The 20892-nt window shown below is 57.5% G+C and overlaps 2 protein-coding genes across 2 annotated transcripts in view; one reads left to right on the forward strand and one right to left on the reverse strand.

Annotated features, from left to right (window-relative positions):
* NEK8 (NIMA related kinase 8) overlaps nt 1–273 on the reverse strand; it is a 15162-nt gene extending 14889 nt beyond the window's left edge. Inside the window, exon 1 of the mRNA XM_032788711.2 lies at nt 199–273. Coding sequence (XP_032644602.1) covers nt 199–245 — 47 coding nt within the window. The 5' untranslated portion in view covers nt 246–273. The remainder of the gene's footprint in view (nt 1–198) is intronic.
* An 11436-nt stretch (nt 274–11709) lies between these two features.
* On the forward strand, nt 11710–15525 carry TLCD1 (TLC domain containing 1). The gene is made up of 4 exons (XM_032788681.2): nt 11710–11921; nt 12749–12831; nt 14000–14082; nt 14825–15525. The coding sequence occupies exons 1-4, from the start codon at nt 11731–11733 to the stop codon at nt 15218–15220; spliced, it is 753 nt and encodes a 250-aa protein (XP_032644572.1). The 5' UTR covers nt 11710–11730; the 3' UTR covers nt 15221–15525.
* Nucleotides 15526–20892: the final 5367 nt, after the last annotated feature.

The following is a 20892-nucleotide window of genomic DNA, read 5'->3' on the forward strand; positions in this document are numbered from 1 at the left end:
CCCGCTGTCTGCCCCCCAGCCCAGCCCCTATCTGCCCCGGGGCTCCCTCCTGTCTCCCGGTCCCTGACTCGCTGCGCCGGGGAGGGGGCAGGGAAGCTGCCCCATCACCATGTACCTGGGCTCAGCCCAGCGTGTCCCGCCTCCAGATGCCACGTGGCAGCGCTGCCGCCCCCGGGCTCGCGGGAGCGAGTGTCTCACCCAAAAGCTCCTCTCCCCACTACCCGGATCCGCTCGTACTTCTCCATCACCCCTCAGCCCCGGCCTGGCTCCCCCCATCTCCATGGAGACACTTCCGGGCTCCACTACGACGGCCGCGGAGGAACATTCCGCCGCGTTCTCCGCACGGGGAATCGTCGCAGCGGGCGGGGTGCAGCAGAGCCGTGGCCGCTCACAGCAGCGGGGTGGGGAGCCCCGGGGGCACCACGAGGGTGCGAATAGCCCCAGGGTACTAGAGATACCAGGGAGGGCGCCCCACGGCCCCCAGCACCCAGGGAGGGCACCCAGGGAGGGCACCCCAGGGCTCCCAGTGTCCAAGGAGGGTGCCCCAGGGCTCACAGCACCCATGAATGGTGCCCCACGGCCCCCAGCACCCAGGGAGGGTGCCCCAAGGCTCCCAGCGCCCACGGAAGGTGGCCCACGGCTCCCAGCACCCATGAATCGTGCCCCACAGCCCTCAGCATCCAGGGAGGGTGCCCCATGGCCCCCAGCATCCAGGGAGGGCACCCCATGGCTTCCAGCACCCATGAAGGGTGCCCCACGGCCTCCAGCACCCATGAATGGTACCCCACGGCCCCCAGCACCCAGGGAGGGTGCCTCAAGGCTCCCAGCGCCCACGGAAGGTGCCCCATGGCTCCCAGCACCCATGAATGGTGCCCCACGGCCCCCAGCACCCAGGGAGGGCACCCAGGGCTTCCAGTGTCCAAGGAGGGTGCCCCAGGGCTCCCAGCGCCCACGGAAGATGCCCTACGGCCCCCAGCACCCATGAATGGTGCCCCATGGCCCCCAGCACCCAGGGAGGGTGCCCCAAGGCTCCCAGCGCCCACGGAAGGTGCCCCACGGCTCCCAACACCCAAGAATCGTGCCCCACAGCCCTCAGCATCCAGGGAGGGCGCCCCACGGCCCCCAGTACCCATGAATGGTGCCCCACGGCCCCCAGCACCCAGGGAGGGTGCCCCAAGGCTCCCAGCGCCCACGGAAGGTGCCCCACAGCCCCCAGCGCCCATGAATCGTGCCCCACGGCCCTCAGCATCCAGGGAGGGCGCCCCACGGCCCCCAGCACCCATGAAGGGTGCCGCACGGCTCCCAGCATCCAAAGAGGGTGGCCCGCGGCCCCCAGCACCCACGGAAGGTGCCCCACGGCCCACAGCGCCCACAGAAGGTGCCCCACGGCCCACAGCGCCCATGAATCGTGCCCCACAGCTCTCAGCATCCAGGGAGGGTGCCCCATGGCCCCCAGCATCCAGGGAGGGCGCCCCAGGGCTCCCAGTGTCCAAGGAGGGTGCCCCACGGCCCCCAGCGCCCACGGAAAGTGCCCCACAGCCCACAGCACCCACGGAAGGTGCCCCACGGCTCCCAGCACCCATTAATGGTGCCCCACGGCCCCTGGCGCCCATGGAAGGTGCCCCACAGCTCCCAGTGCCCACGGAAGGTGCCTCAAAGCCCACAGCACCCACAGAAGGTGCCCCACGGCCCCCAGCATCCAGGGAGGGCACCCCATAGCTCCCAGCACCCACGGAAGGTGCCCCACGGCCCCCAGGACCATGGAAGTTGTCCCACAGCTCCCAGCACCCACAGAAGGTGCCCTGCGGCCCCCAGCATCCAGGAAGGGCACTCCAGGGCTCCCAGCGCCCACGGAAGGTGCCCCACGGCCCCCAGCGCCCACGGAAGGTGCCCCACGGCTCCCAGCACCATGGAAGTTGCCCCACAGCTCCCAGTGCCCACGGAAGGTGCCCTACGGCCCCCAGCATCCAGGGAGGGCACCCCAGGGCTCCCAGCGCCCACAGAAGGTGCCCCACGGCCCCCAGCACCCACGGAAGGTGCCCCACGGCCCCCAGCGCCCACGGAAGGTGCACCACAGCCCCCAGCATCCAGGGAGGGCACCCCAGGGCTCCCAGCGCCCATGGAAGGTGCCCCACGGCTCCCAGCACTCATGAATAGTGCCCCATGGCCCACAGCATCCAGGGAGGGTGCCCCACAGCCCACAGCATCCAGGGAGGATGCCCCATGGCCCCCAGCTCCCACAGAAGATGCCTCACGGTTCCCAGAATCCAGGGAGGGCACCCCAGGGCTCCCAGCGCCCATGGAAGGTGCCCCATGATTCCCAGCACCCATGGATGGTGCCCCACGGCCCACAGCATCCAGGGAGGGTGCCCCACGGCCCACAGCATCCAGGGAGGGTGCCCCACAGCTCCCAGTGGCCATGGAGGGTGCCCCATGTCCCCCAGCATCCAGGGAGGGTGCCCCCCAGCGCCCAAGGAAGATGCCCCACGGTTCCCAGGGAGGGCACCCCATGGCTCCCAGCACCCATGGAAGGTGCTCCACAGCTCCCAGGGAGGGCACCCCATGGCCCCAGTACCCGAGCTGGGGGAAGATGGGCTCAGGCAGCGATGCCCCTGGGGGAGGTGCTGCCAACCCCAACAGTTCAAAAGTCACAAGTCAGGCCCCAAAACTCATGAGATTGGCTTTAAAATTTCAGAACAGGTAACACTGTGCAGTGCTGGGATCCTGCCCTTTGCCAGCTTGTTTCCGGGCACTCCAGTCCTGGCCAGTGGGCATTGCCAGCTCTGGGGAGTGGCTGGCAAGTCTTGCAGGTTTTGGGGTGTTATTAGAGCCCCAGCCCCTGGAGTCAGGGGATTAGTGAGGATCCCCTAGGGGTTTGTTGTTTTTTTTCAGTAAGTTTTCAGCTGTCATGGTCGCAGAGGAGTGTGAGCATGTGCCCTGAACCCGACACAAGGTGAACACCGAGAGACCCCCACACTCCCATGAGTTTTGGGGCCTGACTCCTGGTTTGGCGGGGGCTCAGGTTGGCAGCACCACCAAGGCCCCCTGGGGGTTATGAGCCCATTGGGAACTTCAGCAATTCACCATTCCTGCAGAGGGCAGGTGAGATCAGTGAGTGGTGCAATCCCTCAGCCCAGCCCTTTTCCAGGGGGTGCCTGACTTATCAGAGACCTAAAACAACCTTGGACCCACCCTAACCCAATCCTGTGCTCTGTCTGACACTGCAAATCACCGACAAAACACTGAATCAGGAAGCTGAGGTTACTGGGAGCTGTCTACATGCTGTCCTGGCGCTCCTGTGCCTAGCCTAGCCCACTAGCTGCTCTGAGCTGCCCACAGCACTTGTTCTCCCCAGCTGCACTGCAATCGAGTTGGGACAGCGCGCGGTGTGACCCCATCCAAGCTGCCATGCAGATGGAATCTGATGCCCCAGGGCATAGCCCAGCTACAGAGGTCCCATCCTGGTGTATCCATGTCCATAGGTTAAGGCTGATGGAGAGACGGCTTTAAACTGCAAGTGCTTCTGGCAGCTCACAGCTCTTCTCTCTAGGAACTGACTTTTGTAGCCAAGAGCAGGGGACCAGCCAGCCACACTCCACACTGCAGGCCCATGCATGCTCCCTCTGCTTGCTTGGAGCACAGCTCATCGCCAGGCTGCTGAGCCTGGGTACCACTGTGAGCAATGCCCTAACCTTTTCCAGCCCCCCTCACCCTCTCTGGGTCACTGAGGCCTGGTGCTGAGCTCCTCCCTCAAGCTACCTGGGTCTTGGGTCCTGGCACTGGACTCCCCACTCACTGGGACCTGGAACAGCACCCCCCCCCCGTGGGGTCACTGGCTGCCACCCCAACCTAGACCCAGAAAGGCCTTTGTGCTCCGTCAGTGACACCTTGCCCACGACCCTGGTCCTAGTGAGCGTTCAGGACGCAGTGAGGCAGCCAGAGCTCCTGCTCCCATCTGCCAGCCCCTGCGGGAGAGCCCTGGGCTGGAGCCCTCCTGCCAGTGACTTGGCCAGTGCCCCAAGGCAGCCCCTGGATCTGTTATTTAGTGTGAATTCCTGTCTGCTCTCCCAGCAGGGCAGGGCTGCTCAGCACAGGGTGACACCCACCTTCCTCACTAATGAAATGGCTCTTTATTGGGCTCAGTCACCCTCTGAATGCAGTCAGGGCTGTAAATTGCCAGGTCCCTTTCATCTCAGTTAATTGCCATGTGCCTCTGGGGCGATTAAGTGCTCTCAGGGAAGGAGCAGCTGATGGGGGTGGGGGTGGGGTCTTTGTTCAGCAGACAAAGGCAGCAGTGTACACGCCAGCCTGCCGCCCTGTCCCAACAGTGTGGGCTCTACCTGCGTCTCCTCTCAGAGACGGACAATCCTGCCCAGACAGGGCCAGGCCTAGTGGGCAGCAAATGCCAGCTACCGATGGCACTCAAGGGATGGGGCCATGCCAGGCAAACTCCTACTCCCTGGCTGGCATGGTGCTTGGCTTGGCCCAGTAGATAGCTGAATCCAGAACCTGCAGTCCCAGCAGCACTCACCCCTTGTAGGCCGCTGCACCCCATGGATGGACCTGCAGGAGAGGTGGCTGTGCTGAGCTGTGCAGCGCAATGCTGCGGACCCCAGGTTCCTGGCTACTAGTCCTAACCCCTCTATGAAGTTGCTGTGTGGCCTTGGGCCAGTCCCTTTGCCTCCCTATGCCAGAGTGAGCCCAGCTGTAAGAGTGGGAAACCTGTGTGTGGCTAAGGACAGGCTGACCACATGCCTGGGTGTTGGCAAAGCAGCGGCTGTAGCAATGGGGCCGTAGTCGTTATTCCGCTCCCAGAGGCCTCTGGCGGGATCAGGACTGTGCCAGGTTGGATTGTTATTCATCAATGCTGCTGCTATTTTGTTGCTCCCGTAAGCACTGAGATTCCTGACAGATGCCGCTTACCTTCCTGAGCAGGGAGCCGGGCAGGGCCTGCAGGCCCCCGGCTGGGAGGTTAGCCAGAGTGGGTGGTTTGTCGGGCCTGCTCCTACCAATGGCACCAACAGGACAAGACTCAGGCCCCTCAGTCTGGGTGATTCGGCAGGTCCAGGAGGCAGCCCGCTGAGACAGGCAGCACAGGACTGCTCTGGCAGGCCGCGGGGGCACGACGGCCTGTGAACACCCCTTTGTCTCCAAATCCCATGGTCTTAAAGCACTTCGCCTCCAGCTCTGACGGTGTCTGCTCCTGAGAGGCCACAGAGAGAGAATGGATTAGCCCAGCCTGCCCCATCCACCACACAGAATGGCTACTCTGGCTGCGAAGCCAGGACTCCCTAACCTTTCCCACTCTGAGAATCTGCCACTTGGATCCCAGGGGATCCCCTCCCCAGCCCCACCCTCACTCCAGAGGAAGAAGGGAGTTAATCTGTAACTGGCTGCAGAGCCCTTGAGCCTTTGCAAACAGAGAGCACAAAAGAACAGGCCTGCCCTGCGCCTCCCCTGGCAGCTCAGGGGAGTGGGGCCAAATGTGGAGGGCCCTGGGCAGAGATTCAAAGCAGAGTGTGAGTGCCAGGCTGATAGCAGGGCACAAGATGAGCAGGGGCAGGGCAGCGTTACATCCCAAAGGAACTGGCTCCACAGCCTGGCCTGAACCCAAAGAAGCTGGCTGTGGGGCTGGGCCGCCCTGACAGGAGAGTCTGGTTCTGAGCCATGTGGGTTTGAGATAAACATTGCGCCACCCACACTCAGCCACAGGGGTCTGCACTCAGCATGCCAGGGAGCCATGGAGGACTAAGAGCTGTTTGCCCCCCTTCCTGGCTGCATCAGGCTCACACCAGCTGGCCCCAGAAGCAAGGGACACTAGGGGGGCAGCTTGGGGCACTGCCTGTGTTAATACACCCGCTGCTCAAGCCAGTCCTTGCCCTGAGGCTCAGCCTGTTTGTTGTCACAGAGGGATGTGGCTCTGGCTGCTTTCCCAGGACCTGGCTTCTCTTTTCATTGCATTCTTGGGATACCTCTGGACAATGGCAGACACCAGCATTGCCCTGCAGGGCCAGAGGAGTCTGAAGCTGGCCCAGACCCAGCAAGGGTGTGGGGCAGCTGCACACAAAGGAAAGGAATTCACCGCAGAGAGGCTGAGGCTGGGGCAGTCACCCTATTCTTAGCAGAGCGAATGGAAATGCCATGCCATGGGCTGCGCTCCCACAGGCTCTGAGTGGGGCCGATCCATCAGCGTGCATTGACTGGCACCCTATAAATCCCATCCAGAGACCCAGGCAAACAGTCCGGCCGGTTCGCAGCTGGGTGAGCGCTGCGCAACACTCTGGAAGGGAAGGGTTAACAGCAAAGGGGGAGTGGGGCCATGGATTCCTAGATTCCATGGCCAGTGGGACCACTGATCATCTAGTCTGAGCCCCTGGATAGCAAGGGCCAGAGACCTGCCCCAATGAGATTCCTAGGGCAAAGCTGTTAGAAAAAAACAGCCAGTCTTGATTTAAAAATTGCCAGGGCTGGAGAATCACCCATGACCCTTGGTAAGTTGTTCCCATGATTAATTACTCTCATCATTAAAAATTGACACCTTATTTCCAGTCTCAATTTACCTGGTCAGTTTCCAGCATTGGATTCTGCTTGACCCGTCTCTGCTCGGCTTAAGAGCCCACTATCAAATATTTGTTCCCCGTGTAGGCACCTATAGACTCTGCTTGAGCCACCCCTTACATTACAGCAGAGATGGCTCTGTCCTAGGTCTGGTCCCACTAGCCCCATTGGGCCTTATGTAGGGCAGCCTCCCTGGGCATGTGTGGGCAGAGGGCCCTGTAAGCTGCCTCTGGGGTGTGAGCTGATTACTGCAGCAGCACACAGCTGGCCAAGTGCATTAGAGAGGTTTTCTGCCTGCCCTGAAGCACAGGGCTTGGGCTTTTGCCAGAGGCAGGGCTCCCTGGGGGTGGAGGCCCAGCGCTCTGATCTTGGAGCCAAAGCCCCATGCTCCCGCAATCTGCTCCCCCAGGGTCTGCGCCTGCTGATGGGTCCTGCTTGCTGCTGTCCTGCAAGGGAAGGGCTCCCTGTGGCACTCCACTGCAAGGCCATGCCGCTATCTGGAGGAGGGTGCTCAGGACACCTAAGGTCCATGGGGATGAGCTGTGCCAGTGATGGGGTGAGGCCAGGAGCAGGCCCGAGCACCAGGAACGTCATTAGGGCGGGAAAGGATGGGCTAGGCCGTGTCCAGCCGGGGGTACAGGGAGAGCAGAAGTAAGGCTGGATTCCCCCGCCTCCCCCGCACACGCTAAGGGCTGAGCTCCCTGGGGAGACAGACTAGGGCTGGAGCCTGTGAGAACAGGTCCCAGCTAACTACTCTCCCCCCGGGGAACCTCCAGAAATGGAGGGGGACAGAGACCAGGTCAGTCACCACTTCACACAATGTGCCGTCGCCGCCATCTAGTGGCAAACAGGAGGAGAGCTCCCCAAAACCCAAGCCCCAGAGACACAGCAGTGCAGGGGCTTTGAGGTCAGTTCTGAGCCCCAAAGGCATGTGGCGTGTGATTCCCTAACAGGCCGGCCTGGAACCAGAGACTGGCAGTCTGGCTGCTCCCTGCGCTCCTTCCCAACTCCCCTGTGCCTCACCACAACCAAGCACACAACTCACACATTTCTTAAAATCTTGGAAACAACTGATTCCCCAGCCTTAAGTGTCACATTGTGCAAAGGAGCACAGGCACTGCGTCACTGGCCATCTGCAGCACTGAAAGGCCTGAGAAATCCTACTAAAGTCTGAGATAAAGCTGCTCTTTCCCATCACCCCCGAGAGCACCTCAACCCCCAAGGCCTGGTCTTGCACCTCCCCTCAATCATCCAGGCACACAGGAATTGCCAGACCCAGGGGCCATCTAGCCCAGTATCCTGTCTCCGACAGTGGCCAGCACCAGATGCCTCAGAGGAAGGTGCAAGAACTCATCAGCAGGCAGAAGTGGGCTAATCTGTCACCTACCTTAGATTTCATCCTGAGCTCTTATAGTTAGAGATTGGCTTGAACCCTGCAGCATGAGTGATGGGGAGAAAGTGGATAAGGAAAATTATTTACTTATTCTCATAATACATGAACCAGGGGTCACCAAATGAATTTAATAGGCAGCAGGTTTAAAACAAATGAAAGGAAGTTCTTCTTAACACAGCGCACAGTCAACTTGTGGAACTCCTTGCCTGAGGTGACTGTGAAGGCTAGGACTATACCAGCGTTTAAAAGAGAACTGGATAAATTCATGGAGGTTAAGCCCATTAATGGCTATTAGCCAGGATGGGTAAGGAATGGTGTCCCTAGCCTCTGTGTGTCAGAAGGTGGAGATGGATGGCAGGAGAGAGACCACTTGATCATTACCTGTCCTCTGGGGCACCTGGCATTGGCCCCTGTTGGTAGACAGGATACTGAACTGGATGGACCTTTGGTCTGACCCAGTATGGCTGTTCTTATGTATGTTCATAGGGTTTAATACCCTTCCGTAAACAGATGTTGGCATTAACCACCGTAACTCTGGATAACCTTATTATCCATATACATGTCCAGCCCCTTTTTGAATCTTGCTAAATTCCTGTCTTCTCTGACATCCTGGGGCAATGAGTTCCACAGTCTAATGATGTTTTGTGAAAAAATATTTCCTTGTATCAGTTTTGAATTAACTACCTTTGAATTGTATTTAATGTCCCCTCTGATTTTGTGTTATGGGAGAAGAAGAGATACTCATCATCAACCTTCTCCAGCCCATTAATTATCATACAGGTTTGTATCATCTCCCCTCTTATTTTTCTCCTTTCTAAGGTACTAATCACAATCTTGAAATCTCTCTTCATATGAAAGTTTTTCCAGCCCTTGATCATTCTCACTGCCCTTCTGGGAATCCCCTCTGGTTCTCCAATAACCATTTTGAGACGGAGTGACCTAGATTGCACACAGTATCCATATGAGGCCACATAACTGATTTATATAAATAAATATAAATTAGTCTCCATCCCATTCCGTATACATCCAAACATCCTATTTGATTCTCTGACTACAGCTGCATATTGCGCAGATGTTGTCCTTGCACTGTTCACAATCGTGCCCAGGTTCCTTTCCAAAGCTGTTCCTACACCTCTAGAACCCTGCACGCTACAGACATTTCCCCCTCCAATGGACATTGCATTTACAATATAGACATTGAATTTCAGTTGCCACCATGTTGCCCACTCCCCTAGCTTGTCCTCTTTGATCTGAAGTAACGTAAATAACTTTGTGCTAACTGCAGACTTTGCTGCTCCCCTGCTCACAGCCCTATCCAGATAATTAAATCAATATATTAAACAGCACAGGATGTAGGACAGAACCTTCAGGCCCTGCTGTTAGCCTCTCACCATCATGAAAATGGACAATACTTTGCCTCTCATCCCATGACAACTTGGCTTCTTCGGTAGTCTCTTGTGCGGGATCTTGTCAAAGACCTTTTGGAATCTAAATAAATTCAGTCAAACAGTTCTCCTCTAGCCGTTCAGGTGCTGACTCCTCGAGTTTTAACAGATCTATGGAACACACTTTTCCTTTGACTACACCTATCACACAGCTTTCAGGTGTATTTTTATTCTTTCTTTAATTACTGTTTCAACCACAGGTACAGCTGACTGCTCTGAAATTTCCAAAATTGACTCAAGAGATTTTGAGGGTAGGATGGAGGTACATTTGCTACCTACCTTCCAGTCCTCTGGTGCAGTGGCTGTTTTCACAGAGGAGTACCTTGTTCTTGAACTCCTCCTGAACTCATGGGTGGACCAGCTGGGACTGGTGCCTTCCTGCTTTTTAAATGATCAGCTTGTTTTACCACCTCTTCTTCTGACACCTCAGTCTGGGAGAGATTCTCACCCTTAGTGCCAGAAAGAGCAGATCCGAGTAGGAATCTCCCCCAAAACCCCTGTGGGGAAGATTGATGCAAAAAAATATTTGTTTTTCCCCAATGTCCTCATCTTCCTTAACTGCACTCTTTAACCCTCTGTGATCTATCAGACTTGCTATCAGACTTTTGCAAAGACTTACACAATCTCATGTTCTTTTTAACTTCTTTAGTTATTTGCTCTTCAAAATCCACGTTGGCCCTTCTAATTCCCCCTTCCATATCTATGGCCTTCTCTAGGTCAGGCTCCTATTGGCTTCACTCGGGCCAGATTTCCAAACAGGAAAGGTCTGTGTTTGGCTCACGTAGCCCTGGATCTGGGCCATGCAGCCAGATGGGCTTACTCCTGTCCGCCTGGCTCCTTTGCTGGCCAGCTGTACACAGGCCGTCTGAGAAGTATTACGTGGTAGATGTCACGGTGCCCTTTGAAAACAGGTCACCGGCCTTCCACGAGGCCCGAGCCCGGAAGGCGTCAAGTACACCCCGTCACCTGAGAGCCCAGGGTTACAAGGTTCAGATACACGCCCTGACCATGGGAGCTCTGGGTTCGTGGGACCTCCACAACAAGCCGGTTCTGAGAGCGTGCAGAGTCGGTCAACTCTATGGCCAGCTCATGACACAGCTCATGGCGTCTGACACCATCAGGTGGTCCAGAGACATTTATACGGAACACATCACAGGACACCGTCAATACCACACTGAGTAATCGAGACCGCCGACCAGGGAAATAACCCACTTTCTTCCCTGACAAACCAAGGGACGCACCCCACCCATATACGCATTCGCTACACCGATACTGACCTGGACTCCTTATTCATTCCATGGGTGGCAAACCCGAGCCCACTTATCCACTGACACTTTAAAAAGTCCTGCACTTCAGTCTGGGTCTATGCCGCTTATGTGATATGTACGTATCTCTTCACCCTTGCAACCAATACCTGGGATCCCTCAGAACTCAAGCCTGACCCCAGATGTACAGTATCTTCCCTCTTAACTTGTGTCTATTGAATTTTAAACATTAACGTTAATAAAATTTTTAAATCTGTTCCTAGCGGGGATATGCCTTGGGAATGCTGCTGAGGGGAATGGGAAGGGACAACACGGATTTTGAAAAGAAAAGGTTTCGGAGGCCCTCATAGGACTGATTCTGGGACAGCAATGCAGGCCTGAAAGGGCCCGCAGAAGGTGCTGGCACAGGAGGAGGCTTCTCCCCAGCTCTATGGGTTTGGGATTGGGCTTACCCCCCGCACAGAATTGGAGTTGTTCTTTGGACCATTCAGGGCCCTGGGGCAGGAGAGGCCTTGTGCTGGAAAGTGACAGAGTCAGAGGAACCCTGGGCTGGAGATGAACAGGACACGCAGGGCTGGGAGCGGAACTCCTGCCAGGGAAGCCATCGGCTCCCAAGAGTCAGTGGGACTGTGCCGGCCAAGCCCCATCAGCTGAAGAAACCTTGCAGGCAGGTACTAGGTCTCTGCCCCATGTCCTCAGCCCCTCCCCCTGCCAGCTCCTCCCTGGGCCAGCCCCTCCCCCTCTGAGCTGGCACAGCCCATCCCCCATGCCAGCCCCTCCCCATGCCAGCCCTGATGCTCTCTGAGTGGGCACAGCCCCTTCCCCATGCCAACCCCTTCCTCTCTGAGCTGGCACAGCCCATCCCCCATGCCAGCCCCTCCCCATGCCAGCCCTGATGCTCTCTGAGTGGGCACAGCCCATCCCCTATGCCAGCCCCTCCCCATGCCAGCCCCGATGCCCCCTGAGTGGGCACAGCCCCTCCCCCAGGGGGCGGGGCGGGGCCCCCAGGCCGCCAGTCAGGGCCGCGGGCGCACGTGGGCCGGGCCGGGTGTGGGAGCCAGGCGGCGGCATGGGGCCCTGGCTGCGCGCGGCCGGGCTGGTGCTGGGCTCCACGCTGCTCTTCAAGGCGCTGCAGCGGGGGCTGCGCCGCCTGCCCCTGCCCGCCCACGTGCGCCGGGACCCGACCCGCGCCTGGCGCTGGCGGAACCTGCTCGTCTCCTTCGTGCACTCGGTGGTGACGGGGCTGTGGGCCGTGCTGTGGTGAGTGAGCGCCCGCCGGCCGGCGGCAGCGCAGAGCCCTGCTCCCTCGGCGGTGATTGCACCGAGCCCCGGCGCGGCCAGCTGCCTGCCCGCAAAGGCCTCAGGCCCGGCGGGGCTGCACGGGACGTGCCTGAGCCCCGCCAGCACATCAGCTCCCTGCTCCGGGGCTCTGCCTTGCCAGCCATGGCCGGGCCGCTGCCCGCTGCCCGCAGGGAGCGGCTCTGCCGGGTGCCTGGCACCGCTGCCGCCGCCCTATCCCCGAGGAGACTCGCGGGACGCCGGGCGGGGAGCACCCTGCACCGCAATGAGCGGGGGCCGCTGCTGGCCTGCAGGGCGTGCCGCGAGGTGCACACCTGGCAGGGGTGCTCTGTTGCTGAGCGTGGCGCTCCGCGTACCGCCTAGCAGGGGGAGGAAGGGCTGAGCTGATCATGGGGCAGGTCCCAAAGCCTGGTCCCAGGGCGTCCCAGCGGGGCTTGGCGCATTCGCTGACTCCCTGCAGGGTGAGCGATGAGCCGCTAAGCAAAAGCGAAGGGATCAGAGGCCCCAGCTGATTCTTACTGTACCAAGTGACTGATCACAACCTAGGCCCGGCCTGGGCTCCGGGAGGGTAACACTCAGCCCTGGAAGGAGCTGAATGGCTGACGTGGGGCAGCTGTTTCTCTTCGCTCATGCTATTGGGGGAGTTCCTGCTGCTCACCCAGAGGAACTGTGCCCATGCCCTTCCCCGCAGTGTGGCAGTGACCCCTGCCACTTGGGAGGTGAGGAGGGCTGCTATGATCAGACTATATGAAACCACACACCTCTCTGCATGTCTCTCCCCTCCCCAGCGTGTGGCAGGTTCCTGAGATGCTGAGGGACATTGAAAACACCTCGTCTGCTTCAGGATACCTGCTTCTCTGCTTCTCTGCAGGTAGGGGTTTCTGCCCCTTCCTCCCCCAGTGCAGGGGCCTTGTGTGCTGCATTTCAGCTAGAGGTGCTGAAATTGGAGCTGGAAGAACTGTCCCCATCTTCCTGCCCCAGCCAGCTCCATGCAGGACTGATTCAGCAGCATCTCTTCCAGGGCTTTGTGTAGTCCACTTTTGAAAATCCCAAATGCTGGGTCTTCTGCTGCATCCCAGGGGAGAGTATTTTACGGCCCAATACCTTTCACCTAAGTTCCCCCCTCTAAGCTGCACGGCAGCCTATTAAGAGCCCTGCAGGCCCTCAGGGCTGCAGCAGGGAAAGAGGCCTCTCCCCCAGCCGTGGACCTGCCACTGCTGGGGGAAGAGGCGCCCTTCCCCTCACTGCTCAAAAACCTTTCATGGTGTTCAGCCTTCAGCTCACCTGTGCTTTAATTCCATCCTGTTGTTCTTGCAACACACCCTGGACCCGCCCACAACAGTGCTCCTCCTTAGGCGTTGACATCTGCAGATTCACAAAGCTGTCTGGCCTGTTCCTCTGTTTACAGATTTAAATCTGTGGCTTGCCCCATCAGTCACAGTCCCTCCTGTTCCCTGGTCGCTTCGCTTGCTCTTTGCTGAGCTGCCTGCAGCTTTTCAGTACATCTGTGGTGTCCAGACACAGCGAGCCCTGTGCACAGGGGAGCTCGCCTCCCTGCTCCATGACACGAGGCTGCAGCGCCTAAAATTGCACAGGCCTTTTTGCTGCTGTACTGTGCGACACAGTCATTGAGCCATTCCAGACAGAGCCACTCCTGCTCCCAGCGTCCTGTCCAGACCGTGTTCCCCACCTTACAGACGTCTCACTCTTGTTCCCTGTGCATGCTTCTACCCTCCGTAGATGCTCCCAGAATCCCTTTCCACCCTACAGGGGTGTGTGGGCAGCTAGTCTTGGTGATCATGCAGGCACCTGCCTTACTGAGAGTGTCAGTCGGGACACCGGGCGTTCCTCCTAACTTTAGTTCCCTCCTGGCTAGTTACCAATGCAGGGGGCTGTTTAATGCAGCCCCATCTCACTAGCCTTGCACTGGGTGACAGCTGAAAGCTCTCCGTGGGGGCTCTGTTGTAGCCACACAAGGTGTGAGTGCAACTGCTCCACCCCAGGACTGACAGACTCTGCTCTCTGCCTCCCTTCCACAGGCTACTTTATCCATGACACGCTCGACATCATTGTGAGCCACCAGTCCCGAGCCTCCTGGGAGTACCTGGTCCACCATGCCATGGCAAGTACAGGCCCCCTGCAGTGAGCTTAGCCGAGTTGACTCTGCTCTTTCTAGATACATCCACAACTGAGTGGAACTGACCAGTGACCCTGGGGAGGTGGGAAGGCAGGATGGGTGCCCACCAGGAGGCTAGGGCTGCGAGCTCCTGAGGCTGTCTGACCTGTGCTGGCCTTGCTGCCTGTTAGCTGAGCAGATCGTAGTGCAGGGCTGAAGTTCAAGGGCATGGGCCTACGCCTGCTTTGCAAGCCCAGATTCGGAGCAGCTCCCTGCCCGAGTCTCACTTGCAGCTTTCCTTGTGTGGCGGGTGGGTGTGCAGAAGCCAAAATGTGCCAAAGGGGGCAGTCAGCCAGGACACATGAGTGGTTCCCTGGGGAGTAAAGCAGGAGGTGGGGAAAAGAGCCCAAGGGACCTGCCCACCTCCCATGCACAGAAAGATTGGTTAGTACATCCAGGCTGGGACACCAGCTGGGTTAGACTAACCTTGTGAGAGGGGGGTGGCCATGCAACTGTGGCTAGGGCCCCAGGAAGCTCAACCAATCTGCTCATTTCTGAGAGATGGCTCCCCCACTACCCAGGGCCCTGCAGGCTGAGGTGGAGGGGCTCCCCCCGGCACTGGCTGCCTTCTAATCTCCTTCCTCTGGCATGGGCCTGGTATCAGGCACTCAGCTCCATGCCTGGGCTTGGCAGGCGGGTGAGGGGAAGGCAGTTGGCCTCACTCCTGTTTCTGGGTCCTCCCTGCCAGGCGATCTCAGCGTTCTTCTCTGGGATCTTCCTGGGCCGCTTCGTGGCAGCAGGGATGCTGTCGCTCTTCGTGGAGGTGAGCAACATCTTCCTGACCATTCGCATGCTGCTGAAGCTGAGCAATATGCCAGCTCCTGCCCTCTACAGCATCAACAAGTACGTCAACCTGGTGATGTATTTCCTCTTCCGCCTGGTGCCCCAGACCTACCTGACCTGGTACTTCGTGTGCTACGTGGAGGTGCGGGGTCAGGGAGCCTTCCTGATAGTCAACCTCTTCCTGCTGGATGCCATGATCCTGACGTATTTCTCCCGCCTGCTGCGCTCCGACTTCTTCCCGGACTCCTGCAGGCGGCGTGCCGGCAAGGACGCGGGTGGGGAGAAGTTCTTAGTGGACTGAGTGAAGGGGTAACGCCTAGGGGGTTGTGCAGACCCCTCCTGCAGTGGAGGGCTTGGACCTGGAGCGCTTTGCACCACATGTGCCTTACAGCTGAGCTCCATGAGCACAGAGCTCTGCAGTCACTTAACGAAGCCTGTGCTTTGTGGCACGATGGCCCGAGCTGCACCCCACCCCCACACTGCTCCCAGGGGCTGGGGTCACAGCAGGCAAAGCAGGAGGGGAAGGATGGAGCTGGTTGGGAAAGCGGGTTTATCTTCCATGTTGTGATGGGATGTTCCATGCATTAAATACGTGTCTGTTTCCAAGCTTCTGGAGCACATCTGGGCCATCCTTTCCCTGGGCAGAGCGTGCACTCGGCTGGGAAGGAAGCAGCTTGTTACAGATGCTGATGGAGAGGAGCCATCAAGGCAGGGACAGCAGTGGGAGCAAAGGCCATGGAGAGCGAGGGCAGAGGGATTTGAGGCAGGGAAGGTGGGATACGCAGGTGCTTGGGGCATGCAGGGTTAAAGCTCTGGGAGTAGCATCAGCCTCTCGCTAACAGGATGGTTGTGGGAGAGGGGCCTGTAGTATCTGATGTGGGGGCTGGGGACTTGTCTGCCCTGGAACCGGGCTGCTGGCTTTTCAGTCAATTCTAGCCAGTGCCTGGAGCAGGCCCTCCAAAGGAGGGGCTGGGCTCACCCAGTTCCCATGGTGCATGTTCACTCCTGCCCTTCGCTTCCCAGCCTGTCGCCCTGGTACACGTGCTTCCCCTCCTTCTGCAGGGCAGATTCTATTAATGGTGTTAGGAAGGCACCTAGGAGCACCAGATCCGGCCCAGGGCCCCACAGCGCAAGGTGCTGGACAAAGAACAGACAGTGCCTGCCCCAAGAGCTGACAACAGAGGGGCTTTGTACTTGTTTTCTCTCCCTTTACTTTTACCTTCATTCACTCCTCTACTCCCCTACGCTGCCCTGCCCAAGCTCCTTCAGACATCTACGCTGGAGCTGAAGTTCCGGCTCAGGCAGAAAGATCCACACTAGCTCCAATGGAAGCTCCAGCACTGACAATAGTGCAGTGGTGGGTGCTAGCCAGCCCCTGTACACAGGCAGGGTTTGTACTCAGCGCTGCTAGCCCATCCCGCTGCTCAGCAGCCACAGCACTACTGCTGCTTCTAGCAGGATCTGTCTGCCCACACTGGAGATTACACCTGCAGCTCAAATAAATCTGTTAGTCTTTAAGGTACCACTGGACTCTTCATTGTTTTTGTGGATACAGGCTAACATGGCTATACCGATACTTGACCTGCAGCTCAGTGTCACATACCCTGTGTCTGCAGACAGGGAGGGAGGGAGGGAGGGAGCTGGCCAGAGGCTGCAGAGGCAGGTGGGACGGGGCTGTTTCTGGATGGAGGAGCCAAGTGTCCACTTGTAGGCAGATGGAAAGGAGCCAGAGAATGGAGGGAATGTTTAAGTGGAAGAGAGGAGGAGTAAGGGGGTCAAGGGGCAGGTGAGGGAAACAGCTGCCAGGTGGTGAATTTTGCTGGAAAAGATTGTCAGGATTCTGGGCAGAGTAGGAGGGGCCCAGGGCTTGAGAAGGGACAGCAGGGGCTGGGGTGGGAGAGGCCCAGGGCTCTATCAGCAGGGCAGGCGAGCTATGGGCGAAGCCAGAAGGGAGGAAGTCAGCTGGATTGCAGGGGCAGTTAGCAGGGTGGACAGAGCATTGAACAAAAGGCTGCAGAGAAAAGGGAAGACATGTGGACTGACAGGAGCAAAGGGGCAGTGTGGAGCATAGTCCTTAATGTCACCCAGTTGCTGCTTGGGCCAGTGTTGGTGCTATCTAGGAATAGGCCAGACAGGGAGGACTGGGGCTCTGGAATGCAAGGAACTCTGCTGAAAAGAGGATGCAGCAGGGCACAGAGCTCAGGCCGGCCCTAGGCGGTGGTCTCTTCACAAGCCTTAATTCCTGCTTTGGTATGAAGCAGAGGTGCCTGGCTCTTCCTGTGGAGAACCCAGCCAGAACAAAGGCTAGCCCAGCAACCGGAGCAGCCATGCACCAAGCCACAGAGCTGAGAAACTGTCTAGCAGCTCCATCCATGCTACTGCAACTCCACCCAAAGCAACGAGGTGGATGCTGCAGGCTGGGCTCCAAGGCTTATCTAAAAATAATCCAATGACCCCTTAGTGTTCTTGGGTCAGGGATGGGTGTGCGCAGCTGCCCCCTTTCCAATGGTCTAATCCAGGAGTGGTGAGCCTGGGACCTACCTTTCCAGAGGCCTCATGCACAGTTGGGTGCATTCTCTCATCTTACCTCCTGCATCCATCCAGGGCAGATGCATGCTGCTGTGTTGCTGCTTTGCAGCTGTAACACAGGACAGGGCTAATTTCTGGAACAGAGAGGGAACTGTGTATGTGGTCAGGTGTCATGCTGGTGGGCGGTGGGTAAGAACTTGGCTGGAAATAGCCAGGGCTGCTTGCAAACACAGGCTGCTAGGCTCTGTCCAACACCCATGCTAACGGATTGAATGGCTTTGGATGTGCAGCTTGTGTGAAAGGACATCGCTTTGGGGAGGCAAATTGCTGCGGGCACCTACAGAGAGACCATGCACTCAGCCACCAGAATAAATCTTTGGCCTGGCTGGGAAGGTGGCTCGGTGTGTTGCAGTGCAAATAGGGACTGGGGGGGACGCAAGAGCAGCCCCAACTTGAGCAGCCCTGCTGGAAATGAAGCTTGGATTCTCCCCGTCTCCCTGGGCCTTTTCCTAGAGGGTCTCTGTTATCCACCCGAGCCCTGCACTCAAGGCCCAGGTTAATCGGGGGGTCAGCAATCAAGCTGCAGGGAGCTAGCAGCTATGCCAGAGTGGCACTGGCCTATGGGCTGAATGAGGCACTGTGCAATGGACAATTACATGAGATGCAGCTGCCTCCTCTCAGCCCCAAACACATGGCAGTTCCTAAGTTGCTGTCGGAAAAGGCCTGGCCCTATCTATCTGCATACCTGCTTCTCCTTCGTGAGGATCCTCCTTGGGCTACAGAAGCTTTGCTCAAATGAAGGCCCCAGGCTCATGCTGTTTCAAGTTTTTTCTGCGTGTCCCTGGGAGACAGGCGAGGAAGCTGCAGCTCAGCTGCCGTGGCTTGTGGAAAAGGTGAAGATGAAGGAAGCCAGCCTGGCTCTTCTGTTCCACACTCTCCTCCCTGCACTGGCCAGCAGCTGAACACACAGCTTGGAAGTCAAGAGCAAGAAACTTTTTGGTCACATGCCTCTCTCTGCCAATTGGACCACGGTATAATGAATGACAGGTCATATCTATGCTCACCCCTGCTGCCATCACTCTAAGTGGGCAGTGCAGTGCATGCTGGGTGTTTGTGCTTCATGAAGTCATGGGCAGAGCAGCCAGTGCTGCGTGCCCAGAGGCAGGATTCTCAAACTCCATGGCTAAGAAATGGCTTCTGCCCCAGGAGCCTGAGCCAGTGTTTGCTCAGTGGCTCCTGGTTCTTCCTCAATAGTCTGCACTCACCTGGGCTAGTGCAATAAATGATGCAGCAGCAGCCTGGCCCAGCAGGCCCAGCCCCAGCAGCCTAGTGGGACTGCCTACTTGATGCGAGCAGAAGGGCCAGCAGCTCTTATCCCATCTGCCTTGCCCAGCCCAGAACAGCCTAGCAGCACTCAGCCCTAAAGGAAAATAGAGTCACAGGCCTTCTGGCCCAGCCTCCTTAAAACCAGAGTATTCACACCAACCCTCCTGGTGGAGAATGAGGCTCAGGCACGAAGCTGACTCTGGCTGACCAATGTGGCCACCTGGCCAGGTCACCTTTGAAGAGCAGACCTGGTGCTCCAGGGGCCAGCTCTAGGAACTCACAGCAAAGGTAGCCAAGGGGCTCCCGTGTGCATTGGGCTGGATTCTCAAAGGCACCCACAGCCTTGGGGAGCTGGCAGGACCAGAAGAAAATCTACAACTGAGAAGTTTATAATCCAAACTCTCCTTCACAATGCCCAGCTAACACTCCTCCCCCTTACCTTCCAGTCAGGCCCCATGGAATGCTCTCCCTGGAGTCTGGCACCTGCCTCCCTCATCTCACTGTACCCCCCAGAGCTGGGCTATGTTCATGCCTCACCCAACAAGCTAAGTCCGTTCCCCACTGCTGGTGGATGACTAGTATTCCCAGGCACAGCATACCAGCAGCCAAGGCGTGTCAGTGTAGACAGCTGGTTTTGAAGCTTCTCCATTGTGCAGAACTTTCCCTCTAGGTTCAGCCAGTCCTCTGTAGAGGGGAACATTCTGTCTCTCACTGCAGAACATGCCTTGCTTACAAGCTGTGTTCTCCCCTAGAAATGTCAAATCATTCCTACCGAAAAAGGGATTAACCACTTCCATGTAGTGGTGCCAGAAGTAGGGGTGCTCCTGCACCCCCTGGCTTGGGGTAATAACCAACACCACATAGATGGTTTCCAGCAGCAGCACCTGTGTTTCCATATAACCAACACCACACACCCACACTTCTCTGTAGGGATAATTAAAGTCAAAGGATGTCATTTCCTGAGTCTCAGCCAGAGGCTCATTGGGGTGAATTACCCTGTGTCACGGAGTCTGGCCCTGCACCCCTCTTCCTGGGACCCACAGTGACTTTTATCCAGCCAGTAAAACAGAAGGTTTATTGGACAACAGGAACACAGGTTACAGCAGAGCTTGCAGGCACAGTCAGGACCCCTCCACTGAGTCCTTCTGGGGGTTCAGGGTGCTTGGATCCCAGCTAGGATCCCCTGAATTCCTCCCCACAGCCCAAACCCAAACTGTCCTGCCTTTCCTCCTCCGGCCAAAAAAACCTTTGTTCCCCTCTCCTCCGCCCAGGTCCTCCCCCCTCCCGGGTTCGGATTACACCCTGACTACCTGTCCGCCACCTACAGACATCCCCTGCTTTCCCGTTCCCCACACCGACAGTCCCTACTCCTTCCCGTTCCCCACACACACAGCCCCTACTCCATCACACCCTGAAAATCCAGTTCTACTGCCTGAGGCTCACAGGCATCCCAGTGCATGAAACCTCCCCTGAAATGGCAAATCTGAGCATTAAGTGACAGACCAGAATAGGTTTCACACCAGCTTGGCCCCAAAAAAACTCAATGTTTCCCAACAGTCCTTCGAGCTCTTATATTCACACAGCACTTTCTAGCTATCTAGCTAAGCCAGATAGGGTGAAGGCACTTGTGATCAACCAGATGAACTGAACATGAGAACTTCTCAAAGGTCTCATTTGAAATCGGTGAAGTAGCTACACCAAGCATTCTCAGACTGGGGGTCAGGACCCCTCAGGAGGTCATGAGGTTATTACAGGGGGAGTTGCGAGTTGTCAGCCTCCATCTCAAACCCCACTTTGCCTCCAGCATTTATAATTGTGTTAAACAGAAATTAAAGTGTTTTTAATTTATAGGGGGGGGTCACACTCAGGTTTGCTGTGTGAAAGGGGTTGTTAGTACAATAGTTTGAGAAGCACTGAGTTATACAATGGCAGCAGCAGGCAAAAAAATGAAACCAACCTGCAGGATGAAGCCATGATCCATGCAGCCCAGAGCACTTTGAACAAGGTCTGGCTGAGTCTGGGGTAAAGTGGGAACAGCAGCAGCCACCATTGGTATTTGGACTCCATGTAATTAAAGCAGCACCAATGTGTTGCAAGAGTAGCCCAGGTAGAAGAGCA

This window comes from Chelonoidis abingdonii, chromosome 20, assembly GCF_003597395.2.
Source record: "Chelonoidis abingdonii isolate Lonesome George chromosome 20, CheloAbing_2.0, whole genome shotgun sequence".
NCBI lineage: Eukaryota > Metazoa > Chordata > Testudines > Testudinidae > Chelonoidis > Chelonoidis abingdonii.

What these genes read in the sequence shown, in the direction of transcription:
- TLCD1 (XM_032788681.2), top strand. Translation starts at nt 11,731, where the DNA reads ATGGGGCCCTGGCTGCGCGCGGCCGGGCTGGTGCTGGGCTCCACGCTG. An exon ending in GCTTCTCTGCTTCTCTGCAG is followed by an intron (nt 12,832 to 13,999) that starts GTAGGGGTTTCT and finishes TCCCTTCCACAG; the next exon opens with GCTACTTTATCCATGACACG. An exon ending in ACCTGGTCCACCATGCCATG is followed by an intron (nt 14,083 to 14,824) that starts GCAAGTACAGGC and finishes CCTCCCTGCCAG; the next exon opens with GCGATCTCAGCGTTCTTCTC.